This window comes from Penaeus japonicus, unplaced genomic scaffold (assembly GCF_977035675.1).
Source record: "Penaeus japonicus unplaced genomic scaffold, GWHDUDI00000001_assembly GWHDUDI00000006, whole genome shotgun sequence".
Classification (NCBI taxonomy): Eukaryota; Metazoa; Arthropoda; class Malacostraca; order Decapoda; family Penaeidae; genus Penaeus; species Penaeus japonicus.
The window spans coordinates 36133722-36152146 of NW_028234408.1; the positions used below are offsets into that span (position 1 = coordinate 36133722).

Below are 18425 nucleotides of genomic sequence, written 5' to 3' on the forward strand. Positions count from 1 at the left end.
CTTTTCCAGATACAACAAGTGTATAGAATGCTACAACCACATGATGTCAATCCGAGCCTTCCTTCTTAAACGACAAACTGTTCCAGGGAAGTTAGGACCAATGTACCGAGAGCTGGTTATTTTAATGCAGGCATTTGAATAATATTTTTCTCTGAGGGGGGGGGGGAGATTAGTCTTGTGAATAAACTTGAATGAGAGAAAGAGAGAATAGAAGATCTTGCCATTCTTGCATTAGTGTTGCTTCTGGAAGATCAAGATGCCAAGAAAACCATGATTATAATGATGTGGGGAACATATTCAGCATCTTTCACCATACTAGAAAAATAGGTGCTTAATCATGGAAACTGATACTTAAAATCATGCTTAAAGTCTGCTTGAGAACAAGAATTTTGGTGAATATGAAAAAAAACATTTATCCCAAGTTTTTGTGTAAAACTGCACTTTAGTAATGAATGTAGGTGCTTCAAAGCCTTGTTTTTTTATATAATATAAACATATTAAAGGACTGAAGAATAAAAAATGAAATTGAGAAATGTGATTCTCTAAATTGAGAGCAGCTTGGAGCCAATAGCAGAACTCCATTCAAGTGTTTGTCAGTGTTGTCTCTGGCCATTATACAATGAGGAAGTGTAGTAACTTTCATACAGATGTGTGAATAGATAATTAATTGTGCCTTCTCATTTCCTACTCATGTCTGTATGTGATAGAGCAGAGGTAGTCAGTCGTATGCAATATTATGGTATCAGACATGACCCCTTCATTTTATGGCCATGTCATTTTCAAGGGTACGTTTATGCAAGCTGTATGATTATTGGTCATTAATGAGAATGGTATATTATCATTCTTCAATACATTCATATACAAGTAGCCAGTGAGTTTCAGAATTTCTCATTGGCCAGACTTCTTTGTTATTGATGTATTCTTATGATAAGTATGATATAGTCAACATCCTTAGCAGTGTTATGACCTATCTTACAGCTTGTACACTACATGGCCATTACTTTGTCTGATTTAGGGTGAGTTATCATTGAAATAGCTGTTGCTAAGGGAAAGGACTAGTAAGTGTACATTGTATAACTTCAGTTGTGAAACAGACCACGGCCTTCATCATGTTGGAGTTAGGAATCACAACTATCCTTGTAACTCTAAAGGCCATTTTTATTTTTTTGGATTGGCTTCATTATTTCCCTTTTGTAACAGAGCCATGTTGCCCTCCTTGCCTTCTAGTCTTGGGCATAAATTCTTGACCCACCCCATGAGCATAAGTGTTTTCCTTCAGAAATAAGCAAAGAAAAAGTGTTCCTCAGAAATTTCGGTTTGAGCTCGTTGAAACTCTGCTCAAAGGTGAATGAGAATTTGTGTCTTGGTGCGCTCTAACCCTATGATCCCATGGTAGGGTCAGTGCCAAATAGCATTACATAAGATCACTTTCTTTTGTAAACATAGCAAATCATTTTTCTTGAAAGCTGGATAATAAGGCAATGATGACTGATATCATTACTGGATTAATTTTAGAATATTTGCTTGAAAAGGTATTTTTCCAGGTTTGTGATATTATTTTACTGTTTCTGAAATCCTGAAAATGTCACAGCTTTTCTAGTGGTGGAAAGCAATGTTTAAGGAAAGAACTGTGCTCTACTGAATTGCAACAGATGCCATTATGGGTGCACCAGCACATGGGTCAAATAAAGATATATTTAATGCTTGCTTTCAGCTATTTATTTTTGCAGTCAGTAGTCCTGTGCCTTTGAGGGTTCTGTGCTGTTTTTTTTGTTCTAAAAAAAAAAGTGAAATAGATCATTTTTAGTTCAGTTTTGATGATTTAGTATAAATAAAATGGGCTGCATGTAACTGGCTAGCCGGCGATAGATCTATACAATATACATTTACAGAGTTATGTTTTATAAGCATTAATGAAGGAATAAACTTGTATATACAAATTCAGTCAACATAGCACTGTATAATTTTTGTTGAAACAATGCAAACATCTCAGTGTGTATTGATGGTTAAGTAACCAGACTTTAAAAGTGCTTTTGAAATGCTGGATGACATTCATTAAGTATAATTCCATCCATGTAATAAAGGTACTCATCTTCACCATAACATCATCAAAATCCCATGTTGGCACATGTTTAAATGACTGCTGATTAGGCCAAGTTGTCACACAAGTTAACACCAACTTACACCCATTCCAAAGTAACAAAATGACTTAACCAAATAAGTTAGCATAAGTTTTTTTTTTTTTTAACCTTAAGTAATGGCTGTGTTGAAGGGTTAAACAATATTTGTTTATTAATTTTACACATTATCATTCAGTTGTGATGGAATATTGATTATGCTTTCTGTTATTTTTATGGATATATGTGGTTGCAAATGCCTAATCGTTGGTGCTCACAATAATTATGGCTAAAATAGATCTCAAAAAGTGTTTTTGTTTGCTTCAAAGAATTTTTTCTTTACAATGCTTTCACTTGTATGATAGTTTAGCATGGCTTATGAAAAGGATCTGTTGATAGTGTGTCTGTAAGTGAACAGTATCATCCATATATCTGTATATCCATTTTCACAATATCAGTCTTTTGATGGAAGTGACAATAACACTGATTGGTTTTATTATTATATTAACAGTTCATCTTGATCTGTCATAATTGTGTGACAAGATATGGAAAGTATTTATACTGTAAATAATATGATGTACATAATTTGTGATAATAAAAATATTGTTAATTTCTTTTGTTGCCTTTTATCCTTCGTACAGTATAGTACAATTTTTTCCCTAATGGAACCTTGTTCCTATTTTTTTCCTCAATGTGTTTTGTGGTGTAAGTGTCACAGCTCACTGTTACAATAATATAGAATTTACTTCTTTTATTGTAAACAAATGACAAGAATGGCAATCATTACATTTTCAACTGAATTTAAAACAACCCAACATACCTTACTCAACGAATATATCCATTTGGTTTTGCAGTTGGTCTATAAATGTGTATAGCTACGACTGTCATGTTTTCTCAACTAAAGGAACAATCATCTTTTAAAAACTATATATATATCCTTTTATTAAAACTGACAAGCCATATTCCATATATTAAATTATCTTATGCAAGTTTAATAAAACAAAGAAAAAGGTAAACCAAAGTTCTTTAAAAATCCTACAAGATACATAATAATATAGCTTCTATAAATAACAAGGGCAATGTTTTCTTCAACGGCAAATAAAATAACAAATAGAATGTTTTTCACTGGTACATAACACCATGCAATTGGTCCTTTCTACTTTCTACAACAGGTGACTGTAGATCCAGCTAGCCAAAACCTCTCATTTGTTCTGTGGTTGTTTATCGGAACTGGAGGGGGGATATGCGAAGCCCAATGGAATCCTTGCCAACTTGTGCAACATCACAAATTTTGCAAGTAATGCCCTTATGCTCAGGCAGGTATGATGCACCACACAATGGGCACTGAACATCTGGCTTTCCACGATAAATTGGTACATATGAACTTGCGCAGACGGTGAATGGGTTATGTTCATCGTATTGGAGTGACATCTCGTCAACTGGATTCTTCTCGCATGCCTGAAATTTTTTAACAATTTTATTAGTTATTTTATCTATATTCAATGAATTTATTATTTATTTCATTTTAGAAGAAAATTAAATGAATATGACTGATACTATGACATCAAACTACAAACCATTATATAATAATGTATATTACATACCTGCACAACCTTCCTTATATTCTGAGCCACCTCTGGTCTGGGGCCAAGATTTAGCAGACGACGACCAAAGCTCATGGCCATCTTGTAATTCTTCATCTTGAAGGCCAAATTTACTGCAGTTCTTAGTGTCAGAATCTGATGCCCAGGTTGCAGTTCACAGTGTGTAAAGTACGCAGCCAGCTCAAGGGATCGCTTTTGCTCTTCTGGACTAGTCTTGCCCAAACCTTTACGATACAACTCCATACTGATACCAACCACATATTCCTTGCACACTCTCAGCAGATTCTGTGCTTCCGTAATCTATAAATGGGAAGAATTTAATTAATTTAATCCACAACGATAACTTTGCATCATGAACCTGTAAAGAAAGTTTTTTTGTTTTTCTTTTACTGAATCAGCATCTATTAGTATAAACAAATCAGTCAAAATGCATCTAAACTTTCTATCCAATCCAAGGCACATTTAACAAGTATTTCAGACTAAATACATTTTAAATGATTCAGTTTACAACTGTTACTGTCTGAATTTAAATTTCACATACAAATGAATGTTAATAATTCATAAAGTAGAGAGAAGTAATCTTGGAATTCCACAATAAATATAAATTCCTGAGTTATCAATCAACACTCACCTCTTGTTTCGTATCCACAACAATAAGAGGGACAGCAAGTAAAATCCAACGCAGTTTATCCAGAGCCTCAGAAAATTTGGCTGCTGTTGTCAACTGAGATGCTTCCTATGTAGAAAAAAAATTAAGGTATTAGTGTCTACAGAGCAACAGAAAATATTCTACAAAATATCTACATCCAAAATGATCTTAAAAGAAAATCGTAAACTTACCTTAAGTCTATCCATTAGATTGGAAAGCTTCAGTCCCAGGGCTGGTAACTGATCCTTGTTTTGTGCAGTTCGCCAATTACGAGCTGGGTATGCAAAGAGAGATGGCATTGCAGGAGCACCAGTGTAGCTTGTGCGGGAATGGGCATAGGATGAGAGGAACAGCTGCTGGTATGGCTCGAAGTTCACAACGCCCACCTGATTAAAGAGATATTGTTGATGTAAGATGATTCATCCATATATTACCATATTACGTCACTTATTTCAGTTGTGCAAGTGTGTGTACAATAATTTCTCATTGATATTTCATTTGATGTTTAAGAAACTTCTCTCTTATTAAATAAAAGTGTTAAAATTTTAATGTAATTACCCAGACAGACTGAAGACCTATACATTAATTTCTCACCTGATCGTGAAGTAGTCTAGTAGCCGATTCAAAAGCTCCAGCCAAGACATGATCAATTGCCAGTTGGCTTCGCTGTGTCCATCCGTGGGTTGGTGGCTGTCCACGGGGCGGAGGGATAAAGAAGCCATCCTCACCGGATCCTCCTGCTCCAGCAGAAACGGAGCCCTCGAGTTCAGGTGGCAGGTCCAGATCATCATCCACTTCCCATCCACCTCCTTCACCATCTCCACCTGAGAAAAAAAATTTCAATTATATTATACAAGCCCTTCTGCAATAACAAAATGTTTAAAAAGCAAAAATTCCAAAGTACATGTTCACATATCCATCCACAAACCCACCTTCCACAGCCATATCAGCATCTTCAGCATTCTCTTCATCATCATCTCCCCATCCATCCCCAGCAATGTCTCCTGCATCATCAACCACCATAGCAGCAGCTGCTGCTCCTCCAGCTGCTTTGCTTCCAGCAACAGCAGTATCAAAGAAGCCCTGTCACAAAAGCAATTGTTATTCTTGTTTTAGGACTTAAATGACAATTTCAAATCTTCAGAGATGCAGGATATTCAATATTTACCTCAATTTCATCTTTTTATAATCTTACCTTTGCAACAGTCAAGAGTGGCCAAGCTGTGTCCATAGGTTGCACAGGTGGTGCTGGTTGTAATAGCTGAGCACTTGGGAGAGGCTCTGGAATAGCTCCATTCTCAACATGGGCAGCCAGTGACTCTGCTTCCTGTTTGGAAAGATATTTCTTTAATATAATAAAAAAAAAAATCTTCAAACAAAAATGCATTTTAACCCATTCCCGACGGGGGAATTCTAGCCTTGAATGTCCAAATGCCGGGGCGTTCGAATTATTAGGCCTAAATCAATTGAACCGCCCGGCAACTGGGCTTTTGAATGCGCGGTACACATGCTGTACCACCCGTCCTGTGTGGGTTAATACATTTTTGGATAAGTAATGACAAAGGTCCTGAAGATTTATTACCATGTATATGCAGCATAATGAGACATTCAATTATCTGTCCTCAATTTTTTTACATTACCTGTGCATAGCCATGTGTGACTGCTGTCAGGAGAGCTAAAGATGTTTTGCCACATGCTTTCAGAACCCTGATGCGTTCTGGGACATCTCCCAAGTAGAGTGCATTGGCGTACCAACCCTCATAATCCTTGCGAATTTCATTGATCTTCATCATGCGGCGCAACTTAGCTAAGTTTCCGGTGATCAAATACAGGAATGATAGCTTATCATAATTCTTGGTCTGTTGATAGCAATACTCAACAACCTGCAATTTAATAATTAGATCTTGAAAACCAACTGAAACTTCAAAGAATATAGATTAAGAAAAGATATTACATATGATAAGAATTCACATGATTTACTTATTTCCGTGACAAAACCCACCAATTACATATTTTCTGGTGACAAAATTGTAGTCTAGTAAACTTCAGTCTATTTACTTACAATCCTTAATGTATAATCCCTTACTTTATCTAATTTCAATCATCTGTTTAACTTTAAAAGTAGTGATTACATTACTGTCACACACATCATTTTGAGAAATTGAAACCTACAGGATGGTTTCCATGAAGGAGGGCATGTTCAGCAAGTTTTTCCCAGCAGCCTTTGTCATCTAGAGCCTTAGCAGCATCAAGAGCAACATCTATGTTGCCACACTCAAGTGCAAGAAGGAATCGGGTTCTTTCATCCTTTACGAAATGGAGAGCCACTTCTGGGTAGCCCTTCTTCTGCAAGTAAGCAATGATGGACTGTCCCACCAGCTTGGCTCCTCGTACCATTTGCAGCACCTATGGAAAACATCCAGTTCATCAGTTCTTTTAATGTGGACATCAGATGGAAAAAATATTATGCTATTAATAATCATAGAATGTTCATCATCAATATGCAATGGAATTCATCACGACAAGAAAATCAAGTTAATTTTACAGCATTTCCTAAAATAAGAAATCTTACTTCATCGTATTTCCGCTGGACCAAAGCCAGCTTAAATCTGTATTCAGTTGAATCAATGGTCAGAATCCTTGGAGTTGCTTGACGGTCAAGGCAATAAACGGAGTTGCCAGCAACCCTGGTGACGTAGACGGGCAGCTCCAGAGTGCGAATGATTCCATGGTCTCCATTGGTCAGAGCATACTGGAAATTTAAATGAAAATTTAGAAAAAAATAAAATATATTCTTTAGTCTAGCTGCAGTATATGATGCAAATGAAAAGTAGAACAAAAAATGTCCATACAGAGTCCTCTTTGTGTTAACAAAAGTGTAAGATACTAAAGATGTGATGAACAAACTAACCTTGATGTGGTTGCTTGTGGTGTAGACAAACACACCACTATCATCCCAGGAGCCTGACTTGACCCTGTTGGTCTCAGTAATGGAGCAAAGTCGCTCCAGTTTGCGGTTGCAGATGAGGATGGTGTGCTTAGACAGCAGAGCCACACTGGTCATGTTTGCGGCCCATACAACATACCTGCATTTGGAAATTCTGGCTGTTCCCAGGACTCTGCAAATGGGAAACCAAAATCATTAATATATGAAATTAAAGACTGTGTAGATGATTGTGGTACCTGATGTATTCATTAACAGTAAAGTATTTGTGCTGTTTTCATGGTCCATAATATCTGCTTGAAGCACAATTATGTTACAAATGAAAACATAATTTGGCAAATTTAATTTCTTTTTACAAATTTACTCATTAACTGGATTTTCTTTCACCATTAATTATTACCATTTAGGCATATACATGCAGTGATTAGACCTAAAATATATATATAAAACATACCTCTTCTGCTGGACATCAAAGAGAGACACTCCATCATTATCCCTCAGGAGCAGCATCCCTGTTCCTGCATAAAACAGTTCATCACATGGAGGTGTAGCAACTTTCTTCATGACCTCATTCTGCATATTCTTAATCACAACCTGGAAGATGACAAAAGTGTTAACAATATGCAGAGAATGAACAGGAGTAAGAAGAAACAAATTCTAAGTGATCACTTTCCAGGTCACAGCATGTTGAAAAGTTACCAAGTTTGGGGAAAAATATATAGGATATAAATAAAGAAGGTGTAAGAGACAGATAAAACTGAAAATACTCACCTGGTGACTCTTATCCATAACAGCAAAGCGGTTTCTTGCAACCCAAACAGCTGTGAGTCCAGCTGACCTTTTGGAGTCTGGAGAATCTGGGTTCTGGGAGTCTGTTTCCTTAGGGATCTATAAATTAAAGGTTGTTTAAAATTCATTTCATCATAAGTTATAAATAAGATATAATTTATGTAACTCCCATGGGATTGGTATTTCCCCAATATATTCATGCAAAAATATTTCTACAAAAGCATACACATTTCACATCTTAAAATGAATGTAATATCTTCACATAAAACAGTACTATATGATAATTGAATGAATTTTGCTCCACTAGCATTTGGCTGCAAAGTATTCAATATTGTTATTTTCCTCCTTACAAAACATTCCCAATTTTTTTTCTTTAAATATAGAAACACTACAGTGGAACCCCCCAAACAAAAAGGGAGATGTCTTTTAGGATATTTACTTGATACAAGTCATAGTTGCTGTTGTCCACATTATGAGTGCGGGTTGTAAGGAGTACAGCATTCTCAGCAGGGTTGAAAGACATGCTGTATACTGGTGCACGGGATCCTGGACGCAACTGCATGACAGCCACATCCCTGTATAGACAATTTATATAAATATTTGTGAGAAAGAAAGAAAATGAAATAAAAATTACACACACCAATAGACAGACAGGGACACTTATATTTGAAATCTATATAAAAGAACCACTTACTTGTTCTTTGTTAGATCCAGTCTTCGGAGGAACCTCTCCTTCACATAATACAGAAGGTTGCCATAGAGAGCATAGGCTGGCCTCTCTCTCTCAAGCTGCAATGATTACAAGCAATCAGTTCTATTTAAATTCATGTAAATAATTATAATTTACTATTTCAGAAAGTGAAACATTAAACAAGTTAAAATTCTAAACAGACAAACAATAAATAAGGTGATAAATATGGAAGCAAAACAGTTTAGATAAAATAAAATAATTATACATTCCATTGGAAGATAATCATAATAACTGATCTATTAACCCATTGTATATGCGCGTCATGGCATACATTATGTTTGGAGTTTTTGAATCACTGTGCTATTTTATTGTGCTATGATTAGGGAGTGAGTGATGATGACTATTGCAGTCTTAATTACTATAATTACTATAATTACTATAGAGAGTGGTGGCACACAGCAAGTTAACGACCTCTTACTCAAAAGTACTGCCGATGAAGGATGTGTAAGCAGAACAATGTCTTAAATGTACCCCTGAGCCAGTAGGAATGACCACAGGTTTCCTTCCTCTTCCCTACCTCTTCCTGTGATCTTCATTGTAAATGGTTATATGATTCATATTCATTCATGACCGTACATAAATACGAAAAAAATAGAGTTGCTTTTTGTCCTCCCATAAAACAGCAATACTTCTATCACCATGAGTATAAAGAAAACAATGAGCTGATATGGATCCTACTCTACAATTTTAGTCAACTGCAACATTGATAGTCTGTAATATGTAAGTCTCTAAACACAATAAAACACACAAAAATAAAATACAAAAAAGACTCTAGCTTTACAATGAGTGATTGATATAGAGTAGGAAAAGTCAAAATATGTTGTGTGAAGCTGCCTCACTCTGTAATATAACCCATCCTGGAGAATGGACAAGCAAATATATCCCACATCCAGATAATATATTGTAACCTGTATCTGCATTTTACTTATGATACAAAAGAAAATATCAACATACTCGTGGATACTTCATCAACACAATTCAGTATTATGTATTAACCCAGGCTTTTCTCTCCTTATCTTATTCATGCCAGAGATTATGCGTGTGTAATGCTGGCTAGATAACCATCATGCACAATGCCACACTGCACCTCTTTTTACCTCTCCGCAACAAGGTTATAACTGGAGTTTTTTAATTTGTTTACATTACTTTCACAAGTGAATAAATACAAATGGAGCTTTTATGATTATATGCATAGGTAACACGTAAAATGTCTGTTTTGAGGGAGAGAGCACAACGTAATAGGACGTCATCCGGTGGGAGCAACATATTCAAATGATGTGATATCATGTTATCCAGTACAAATGGGCTCACCAGGCTATTATCAAACTAATAATATATCTGCTTGTAATTGCTTGGTACAGAAGGGCAGTCCAACTTAGCCAATTGTGGCTGGTGAAGCCAAGGCCTAGTTTAATGAAGTCTAGATTAGTGTGGACTTATTGTATATCAGATATTACAGAATCAAAATGTGACCAATATATGTACCTTGAAAATGATCATGCCACTGTCATGGCCAGCTGCAAACAAGTTGAGGGTTGGATGGGCTGCTAAGACCCAAAAGCGATCATGTTCCCTGCGGAAAGTGTGGAGGCAGATTCTCTTGGCCATATCCCACACACGGATAGATTTGTCCTCAGAATTTGACAAGATCAACTCTTGCCTTGGATGGAACATTACGCAGGACACATTGTTATAGTGACCACGGCAAGTGTCAACCTCCCAGGCCTGGAAAAATTTGAGGTTTGTAATTTACATATATGAACTGGTATTAGGCATTTTCACTCTTTATAATAAATATATATGAACATGCAGAGATGCATGTGTCTGCATATACAATATATCACACTATTACACTGTTAATATTCTGTAAAAACCTCCCAACAAAACAAAGTCCTACCAAATAGAAACCACTCTGCATACCTTTGAATCATTCATCCTCCACAGCTTGACCTGTCTGTCATCAGAACCGGAAATAACCAGAGGAAGAGTAGGATGAAATGCAGCCCAGTTGACTCCACGGTCATGGCCTTCCAGCACATGGCGCACAGTGGCATCTCCAGCACTAAAGAGCTCAGGATTCCTGGTGTGGTGGTCGTCACTCCCCGTAAGGCCACCCATTCCAGGGGAGACATTCTTCTTGCGAAGGCCTAAATGTACATGGATGTGTTATATTTTTTACTAATAATCATTTCAGAAATTAAGTGAGGCAATTATAGGAACTAATATATAATAAGTAAATTCAATGGCAATCCTAAAATCTAAGCTACTAAATCTTATAACTAGTAATGAAGCCTCATTCTGCTTATCAAAAAGAGCAAAACTTAGATCTCCAATCACCGTTATAATTTACATTCATGCACAAAGAAATCACATCATCATGCATGCAGTCAACATGTTTATGCAACTAATATATTCCTATGCTGTAGATCTTTGTTTCTTTATGATCATGCTTGTGTATACTAGAATACTTCATTAAATTATTTTCAATACATATTGGACATACATTTTGGAATGCTGAGGTATTTGTTGTCCAAAGTCTCTACAAGCACAGGGATTAACATGATTTTATTATGGCATAAGAAACTCATCAAATATGTATGTGTATGTGTGTGTGTGTGTGGTATGGTGTGGTGTGTGGTATGGTGTGGTGTGGTGTGTGTGTGGTATGGTGTGGTGTGGTGTGTGTGTGTGGTATGGTGTGGTGTGTGTGGTATGGTGTGTGTGGTGTGGTGTGGTGTGGTGTGGTGTGTGTGGTATGGTGTGGTGTGTGTGGTGTGGTGTGGTGTGGTGTGGTGTGGTGTGTGTGTGGTGTGGTGTGGTGTGTGTGTGTGGTGTGGGGTGTGTGTGTGTGGTGTGTGTGGTGTGTGTGTGTGGTGTGTGTGTGTGGTGTGTGTGTGTGTGTGTGGTGTGGTGTGTGTGTGTGTGGTGTGGTGTGTGTGTGGTATGGTGTGGTGTGTGTGTGTGGTATGGTGTGGTGTGTGTGTGGTATGGTGTGGTGTGTGTGTGTGGTATGGTGTGGTGTGTGTGTGGTATGGTGTGGTGTGTGTGTGGTATGGTGTGGTGTGTGTGTGGTATGGTGTGGTGTGTGTGTGTGGTATGGTGTGGTGTGTGTGTGGTATGGTGTGGTGTGTGTGTGGTATGGTGTGGTGTGTGTGTGTGTGTGTGTGTGTGTGTGTGTGTGTGTGGTGTGTGTGTGTGTGTGTGTGTGTGTGTGTGTGTGTGTGTGTGTGTGTGTGTGTGTGTGTGTGTGTGTGTGTGTGTGTGTGTGTGTGTGTGTGTGTGTGTGTGTGTGTGTGTGTGTGTGTGTAATGTAGACTATTAGTTGCATATTTGCCAAAGGCAATTTAATATGAGGCTACTCAAATCCAAGGTACAAAATAAAAATATATGAATATATGAACATCTACAAAATATGTGTATGTAAAAAAAGCATGCATTAAAAGCAGCACATATAAGTAACAAAACAATATGGCTCAAGTACTTAAAGCAGAAACAAATTCAACACTACACAAAGCACATGTGAAACCTGTTCTACCACATATTTCAGAATAATCACATCACACTTCACCAAGATATTAAAAGTTACATTAGATACATGGGAAGCAAAAACAAAAGCAAAAAAGGGTCAAATGTCAATTAAACAAATGAATATCAAGGGTTGTAGCTAATCAATCATTAATCAACTTAACATAATCAAATTGGTTTAGCCATAGATACGAACAAATGGATCTAAACCATGTATGAAGCAGTATTCTATTCAAGGATATTTTTCAAAATCATCTTGTAAATTTTAAATTAGAGAGTATCATAACAACCTCACTTTAACATTATGCCAAAGCAAGAACTTAAAACCACAGTTTTATAACATTTTAAAACCAAAATTCATCACATGCAATCTAGTATGTAGTCATTGTAGACAGCCACTTAAAACTTGTACTGATAATTATCATATTTCACTATTTTATTTTACTAATATATACTACTATTAAATCACTTCTAAATATCAAAAAACATTTACCACTCAGCACACATCAACAGCAGCAGCAAGTTACAAAAAGTATAAAACTACAAAAGCTTATAAGCAGCAGCAGCAGCACTACTCACGCTGGTACCCGGAAGTATAGTAGGAATGGCAAATTTGACACGTTATGCTGGTCTAAGCTCATCTTCACAAGTAAAAATTTGATTAGTTGTACTCTGATAATGATAATTAACAAAACGGTGCTGTACCTCTTTTTTTCTATTGACTGATTACCAAACATTCAAAAGTTTCATTTGAATGCTATAGCATTACTTTAATATATGTTAACACTTTCCTTGTATTCGCAGTACTGGTACTTCAAATTGGGTGTTATTTATCATGCCAACTATATGTTGTGCCAAATAAACAACTGAAGATCTTTACCCTCTTCATGTGCAAATACATATTCATATTTATAAATATAGGTATATAAAAAGTTCTCTTAAATTTTGATAAAATGTGCATAAATTTTTACTTATATTTCTATTTTGAGTTTTCTGAGAAGTAATATACCCTATAATGTGAAAACAATTGCAAGCATACCTATAATTGGCAGAACATATAATCATCTTATCTAGGCAGTCTGATGAGAAGATGTGTTCCCCAAGTTTCACCCTAAAATCACCGACACTGAACTACAGAACTACAACAATATTAGATGATATCATTCAATCCAGCAGACTTGTTATTACTTCATAGATCAAGCAGTTGCATTCATCTATACATTCCTACCTCATTTCATTTTCCCCCCAGATCTTTATAAATATATATATAAGTAGCCAAGAAGGATACAGTTTAGAAAAAAGCAAGACTCTACTACAATGACTATCAGAGTGGGAGATCTTTTGAACCTCCCACTGATTTTGGTCTTCTCATTTTCTACTACATATTGATCCTAATTTATTCCCAAAGAGTCCCTTGCAAGACAATGGCTTAGGCAGTGCAGCCCGTGGCTGACTCATTCCCCTTCCTAACATCAAACATGGTACTTTGTCTCTATATAGTACATAACAGGGGCATTCTGTATTTCATTTACAAATAATGATGGCATTATCTTATGTATTGCCATACTGAATTATCTGCAGCAATTATATGAATATCTAAACTGAAATATATATACCAGCAATATCTTTAGAATTTCATAATTCTAAATGCTTGTAAACCTAAGCATATTAGTTTATTATTCTTTCTTCATGATATTCAATAACAGCAATTGTATTGTTTACCATTCTTTTAGAAACAGTCTTATTTTACCAAGATAGAAGATAATGATTTATATATGATTGAATCAAGATTCAAATGCAAATAAAATTAGAGAGCAATAACTTCTAAAAACATAACTTTAGATTTTGTCTATTTATCTATCTTTTATGTTAATAGTCCTAGCTTTTCTTTCCACTTCAGTTACAATACCATGCAAAGTTAAGTGTGTATCTCAGTGAATGTTAACTTAAAATATACTACAAGCTTGTTTATTTGGAATCACTCAATCTTGGAGTAATAAATGGGGTCTGAACTCCTCTAAGAGTGATCCTCATTATTATCATTATTATTATCATTATTACTATTAATATTATATAAGCTAGCAAAGTTTCTCAACAAGGTGCAAATACATAAAGGTAAACGCAACATATAAAGCTTTAATTATTTATCTTCATTTTTTTACTTTAGCAAAATGAAAATCTTGATTCTTTCTTACTCTTTTTATTAGACTGTTTTAGTCTATACAAATGGAGGCAATGTATTTGCTCACTAAGTCTTTTTTTATTTGAATGAAGTGTATGCAGTGTCTGCTTATAAATAATTCATTATTTTTAAAAATCTGACTAAATCTATTACCATTAATTGTTTGTCTGTGCTATTTTTAAAAATAAATAAATATAAAGCATGAATGAAAACCAATGCCAAAGGTAAATTTTCTTTTTTGCCTGAAAACAAATGAATGAATAAATAAATAAATAATTAAATAAATATATATATATATAAACCCATATATAAATACATAAAACCACATAACAGTTTAAAAGATAGGTCAATGGTTCTAGCAAACCCAAAACAAAACTTCCAACACATAATAAACCTTTCAGTTCTTTAAAGTACATACTTGTAATAACCCTTACAATTAATATAACAGACAACTGCTCTGAACCCAGTTGCCAACACCAAACAGCTCTTTCCCTTTAAAAATCCCATCTGTTAGTAAAAGCCATAAAATACCGATGAAGTCATTAGCATGTAGGGAAGGACATCATATATGGTACTAGCATGGAGCAAATATGAGGAAGGTTAAACAGTTTCATTTTAAGCAAAATGAACATATTTATTCTAGAATTCCTGATCATATTCAATACTGACTACAATTACTGCCCCCAAAAAGCATCAGTGTTAGACTGCACTTGGTGTCTGAATGCATGTTAGGAAAGACTTAAAATATGATTGAAAAATTTAAGAGAGATCTTTTGATAGATTCAGAGAATAGTTGTGAAATTCTTGATTAGGATTTCTCAAGATACTTGAAAGTGACAAAAGGACTGTCAAGAGCAAGAGAGATACACCACGATCCCCAGGGTACCAGCAAGAGTATGCATACCTCCAGGTTTGCCGGGAATACCTGAGATATCCCAGACACGGACAGAAGAGTCCAATGAAGCAGACACAATCAGGTCTTGTGTTGGATGGAAGCGGGCACACATGACATAGTGATTGTGTCCTGTCAGGATGGACACGCATGAGCGACTCTGCCAATTCCAAATGCGTATTGTCTGGTCATCCGAGGCTGACAGGATCCAGGGATACTCCTGTAATGTAAAGTTTTAAAAATAAGCTCCATCTATTAAAGATACTTATAAATCTACATGACTAAAACAATAAACAAGGACAGAAGAGATATAATCACATATGCTATGAAAGAGAAAAGGCATGAGATGAAGAATGAGTAAAGGATGAAAAAATTATTACTTAAAACTGTACAGATTATTCATATTACTCACTTGATGGAATTCTGTAGTACGGATGTAATCCAAGTGGCCAAGCAATGTGAAGAGGCATCTGCGCAATTTGTAATTCCAGACCTGAAAGGGAAAATTACCAATACAAAACCATTCAAAAATCTCTTTCCCTTCTTACTGTGATACAGAATTATAAACATTCAGATATAATGTGAACACACAAGAAAAAATAATAATGGTCATACCTTGATCTTATAATCATCTCCTCCAGAAACAAACAGTGGCTGCTGTTGATGGAAGCACACAGCACGAACTGGACCTTCATGTTCGTCAAACTTGTCCACTAATGTGCACATACGATAATCCCACAGCTGGATGATTCCACTGTGGAGGCTAGAAAGAGAGAAATAGTAACATGAATTTTTATTCAAATTTGATATCATTAATCATGAACCTGAGAAATTTCTCACCCACTCTTTCACTCTCAGGAACAAAGAGGCTAAACATCAAAAGAAAGATAAAAACAGAGTACCATGTATGTAAAGACTGCAAGTTGTAACCACTATTCCATGTATGAAGCAACTGGGAGAGAAAGTGGGGACAGGGACATTAGGGTTCAAGGGAAGAATAACTGTTAATTCCTGTTTCATCTATGATTTGGCACCTAAAACTAATGAACGTAAGCAAAATTCTCCAAATGTATATACATTTTTTTTACACTATTCATTAGTCAGAACTGAACATATATAGGTGGTGGTGTGGGAAGTAAAATAGAAAAAAATATTTTTAAATCTTACACCTCTGTTTACTAAGAGTACCTCTTACTGCATAAGAGGAATTCAGGTTTATGTTGTCTCACAATGTGTGCTAGTGAAAAGAGCCTCTCCTTGAAATGTACTCATTTTTAAGGAACATTATACAGTGTGCATTAGTGAGAGAATCCTACACTGTAGTGAATGCATGGTAAAGTAATAGGGGTTACCTATTCTTCACATTGTACACGAAGCTGGTGATCTTTTCCTTAATTGTACACTACTTAATCTTTATTTGCAATACACAACACTGGGGCATAATCTAGTATAATATGTATTAGAAGCACATACACTGCATTTTGAAGGGATAAAATTTCTTTCAACTGCCATGCATTGTAAAATAGGAGGACATACTCTTGTCCATTATACACAAGATAACATCTTCTGACTGTGCAAAAGGGGGATGATTTTTCCCTTGCAATGTGCACTGCAGGAATAATCTCTTTTCCCTGTGCAATAGGGGTACAATACCCTTCTGCACTATGTAATACTATTAGGAGATTATTTTCTATACAGAGTGAACTAAAGAAGATATGCCTTTTACTGCATTGTTCTCTGAAGTTCTCTGTTCTCTATTAGTGAATGGGAAACCCCTCTTCTTTAATCTTCTAATACTTCAAAAGAAGGACATGATCACTAATATGCTATTAACTAGAAGTGCATACTTCTTTGTACTGTACACTTTGGGACACAACTCCATTGCACAATAAAATGGAAGATACAAATGTAAAATTAATGCCTTTACATTAGTGAATAAAACGTGTGGAACATTTGGAGGACTACCTATCCACAGCAGTAAGGAAGTTGCAGATGCAGAAGTAGGACTATTGTATACTATATAGCCATGTAGAGGCAGATATAAGAATAGAAATTCATCATCAATATCAAAAACTTCTAAAAATTGATAAACATCAGTAGAGAGAGTGAGTGAGTGAGTGAGTGAGTGAGTGTGTGTGTGTGTATATGTGTGTGTGTGTGTGTGTGTATGTGTGTGTGTGTGTGTATATGCGTGTGTGTGTGTGTATATGTGTGTGTGTGTGTATGTGTATATGTGTGTGTATGTGTGTATATATGTGTGTATATATGTGTATATATATGTGTGTGTGCGTGTGCGTGTGCGTGTGCGTGTGCGTGTGCGTGTGCGTGTGCGTGTGCGTGTGCGTGTGCGTGTGCGTGTGTGGAGGGGAGGGTTAGTGTGCCGTAAAAGGTATTGATGCTTCATATTGGATAATGTCAAAGGTGCAGAAATATAGATATGGATATTGTAGGTGCACGAACAAATGCAATGAAGATTTGGTTAAGGGTTGAGGGAGCGGAAGGTGGACACTTCAAGGTGATCAAGCGCATTACCAACTTTAGCCAGCAATGCCACACCCATTTCTACCTGCCTAGCCGGCAATGTTTGTAGCAACAAATATATCGTATCAAATGAATATAATACGATGTATAATATCGGTTCGTAATATGAACGCATAACAAGAGAGCAATGCAATAGCGTCATCGCGATGAGTACGAGACATCGCTCATACACTCACCGCCTCTGACCACACACGCAAAGTAATATAGTATGTCTTCCTTTCCATAGCAAACTGTCGGCCAGCGCCGAACACATATTTCCTCTTTCCGTAAGGGCTGCTGTAGCTATCGCAATGTAAATGTCCGGAATATAACACCGCATGACCTGTAGTTCGCCGGAAATTCAATAGCACATTTACAGCCAAAACAGAAAGAAATTATATATTTTTTAATCAAAATGAAAGTCAAACCCCCTCATTAGGTCGAGTCCACAG

The 18425-nt window shown here is 36.1% G+C and overlaps 2 protein-coding genes across 20 annotated transcripts in view; one reads left to right on the plus strand and one right to left on the minus strand.

Annotated features, from left to right (window-relative positions):
- The window catches only part of kat80 (katanin p80), a 223894-nt gene extending 221163 nt beyond the window's left edge, over positions 1–2731 (plus strand). For all 14 annotated transcript variants that reach the window (XM_086537939.1, XM_086537932.1, XM_086537940.1 and 11 more), the window contains one exon: positions 10–2731. In XM_086537939.1, the coding sequence (XP_086394065.1) occupies positions 10–142 (133 nt within the window). In that variant the 3' untranslated portion in view covers positions 143–2731. The remainder of the gene's footprint in view (positions 1–9) is intronic.
- Positions 2728–18425, minus strand: part of alphaCOP (coatomer subunit alpha) — a 67999-nt gene continuing 52301 nt past the window's right edge. For 3 of the 6 annotated variants that reach the window (XM_086537929.1, XM_086537927.1, XM_086537928.1), the window contains exons 3-22: positions 16069–16216; positions 15866–15946; positions 15487–15673; positions 10775–11001; positions 10340–10579; positions 8798–8892; positions 8543–8678; positions 8086–8202; positions 7769–7908; positions 7282–7489; positions 6943–7122; positions 6543–6776; positions 6011–6253; positions 5566–5697; positions 5303–5453; positions 4965–5194; positions 4562–4756; positions 4353–4457; positions 3722–4021; positions 2728–3575 (exon numbers count right to left, since the gene is read on the minus strand). In XM_086537929.1, the coding sequence (XP_086394055.1) occupies positions 3339–3575; positions 3722–4021; positions 4353–4457; positions 4562–4756; positions 4965–5194; positions 5303–5453; positions 5566–5697; positions 6011–6253; positions 6543–6776; positions 6943–7122; positions 7282–7489; positions 7769–7908; positions 8086–8202; positions 8543–8678; positions 8798–8892; positions 10340–10579; positions 10775–11001; positions 15487–15673; positions 15866–15946; positions 16069–16216 (3586 nt within the window). In that variant the 3' untranslated portion in view covers positions 2728–3338. Of the gene's footprint in view, positions 3576–3721; positions 4022–4352; positions 4458–4561; positions 4757–4964; positions 5195–5302; positions 5454–5565; positions 5698–6010; positions 6254–6542; positions 6777–6942; positions 7123–7281; positions 7490–7768; positions 7909–8085; positions 8203–8542; positions 8679–8797; positions 8893–10339; positions 10580–10774; positions 11002–15465; positions 15674–15865; positions 15947–16068; positions 16217–18425 lie in introns of all 6 variants that reach the window. The other 3 variants (XM_086537926.1, XM_086537924.1, XM_086537925.1) reach the window with 1 other exon arrangement.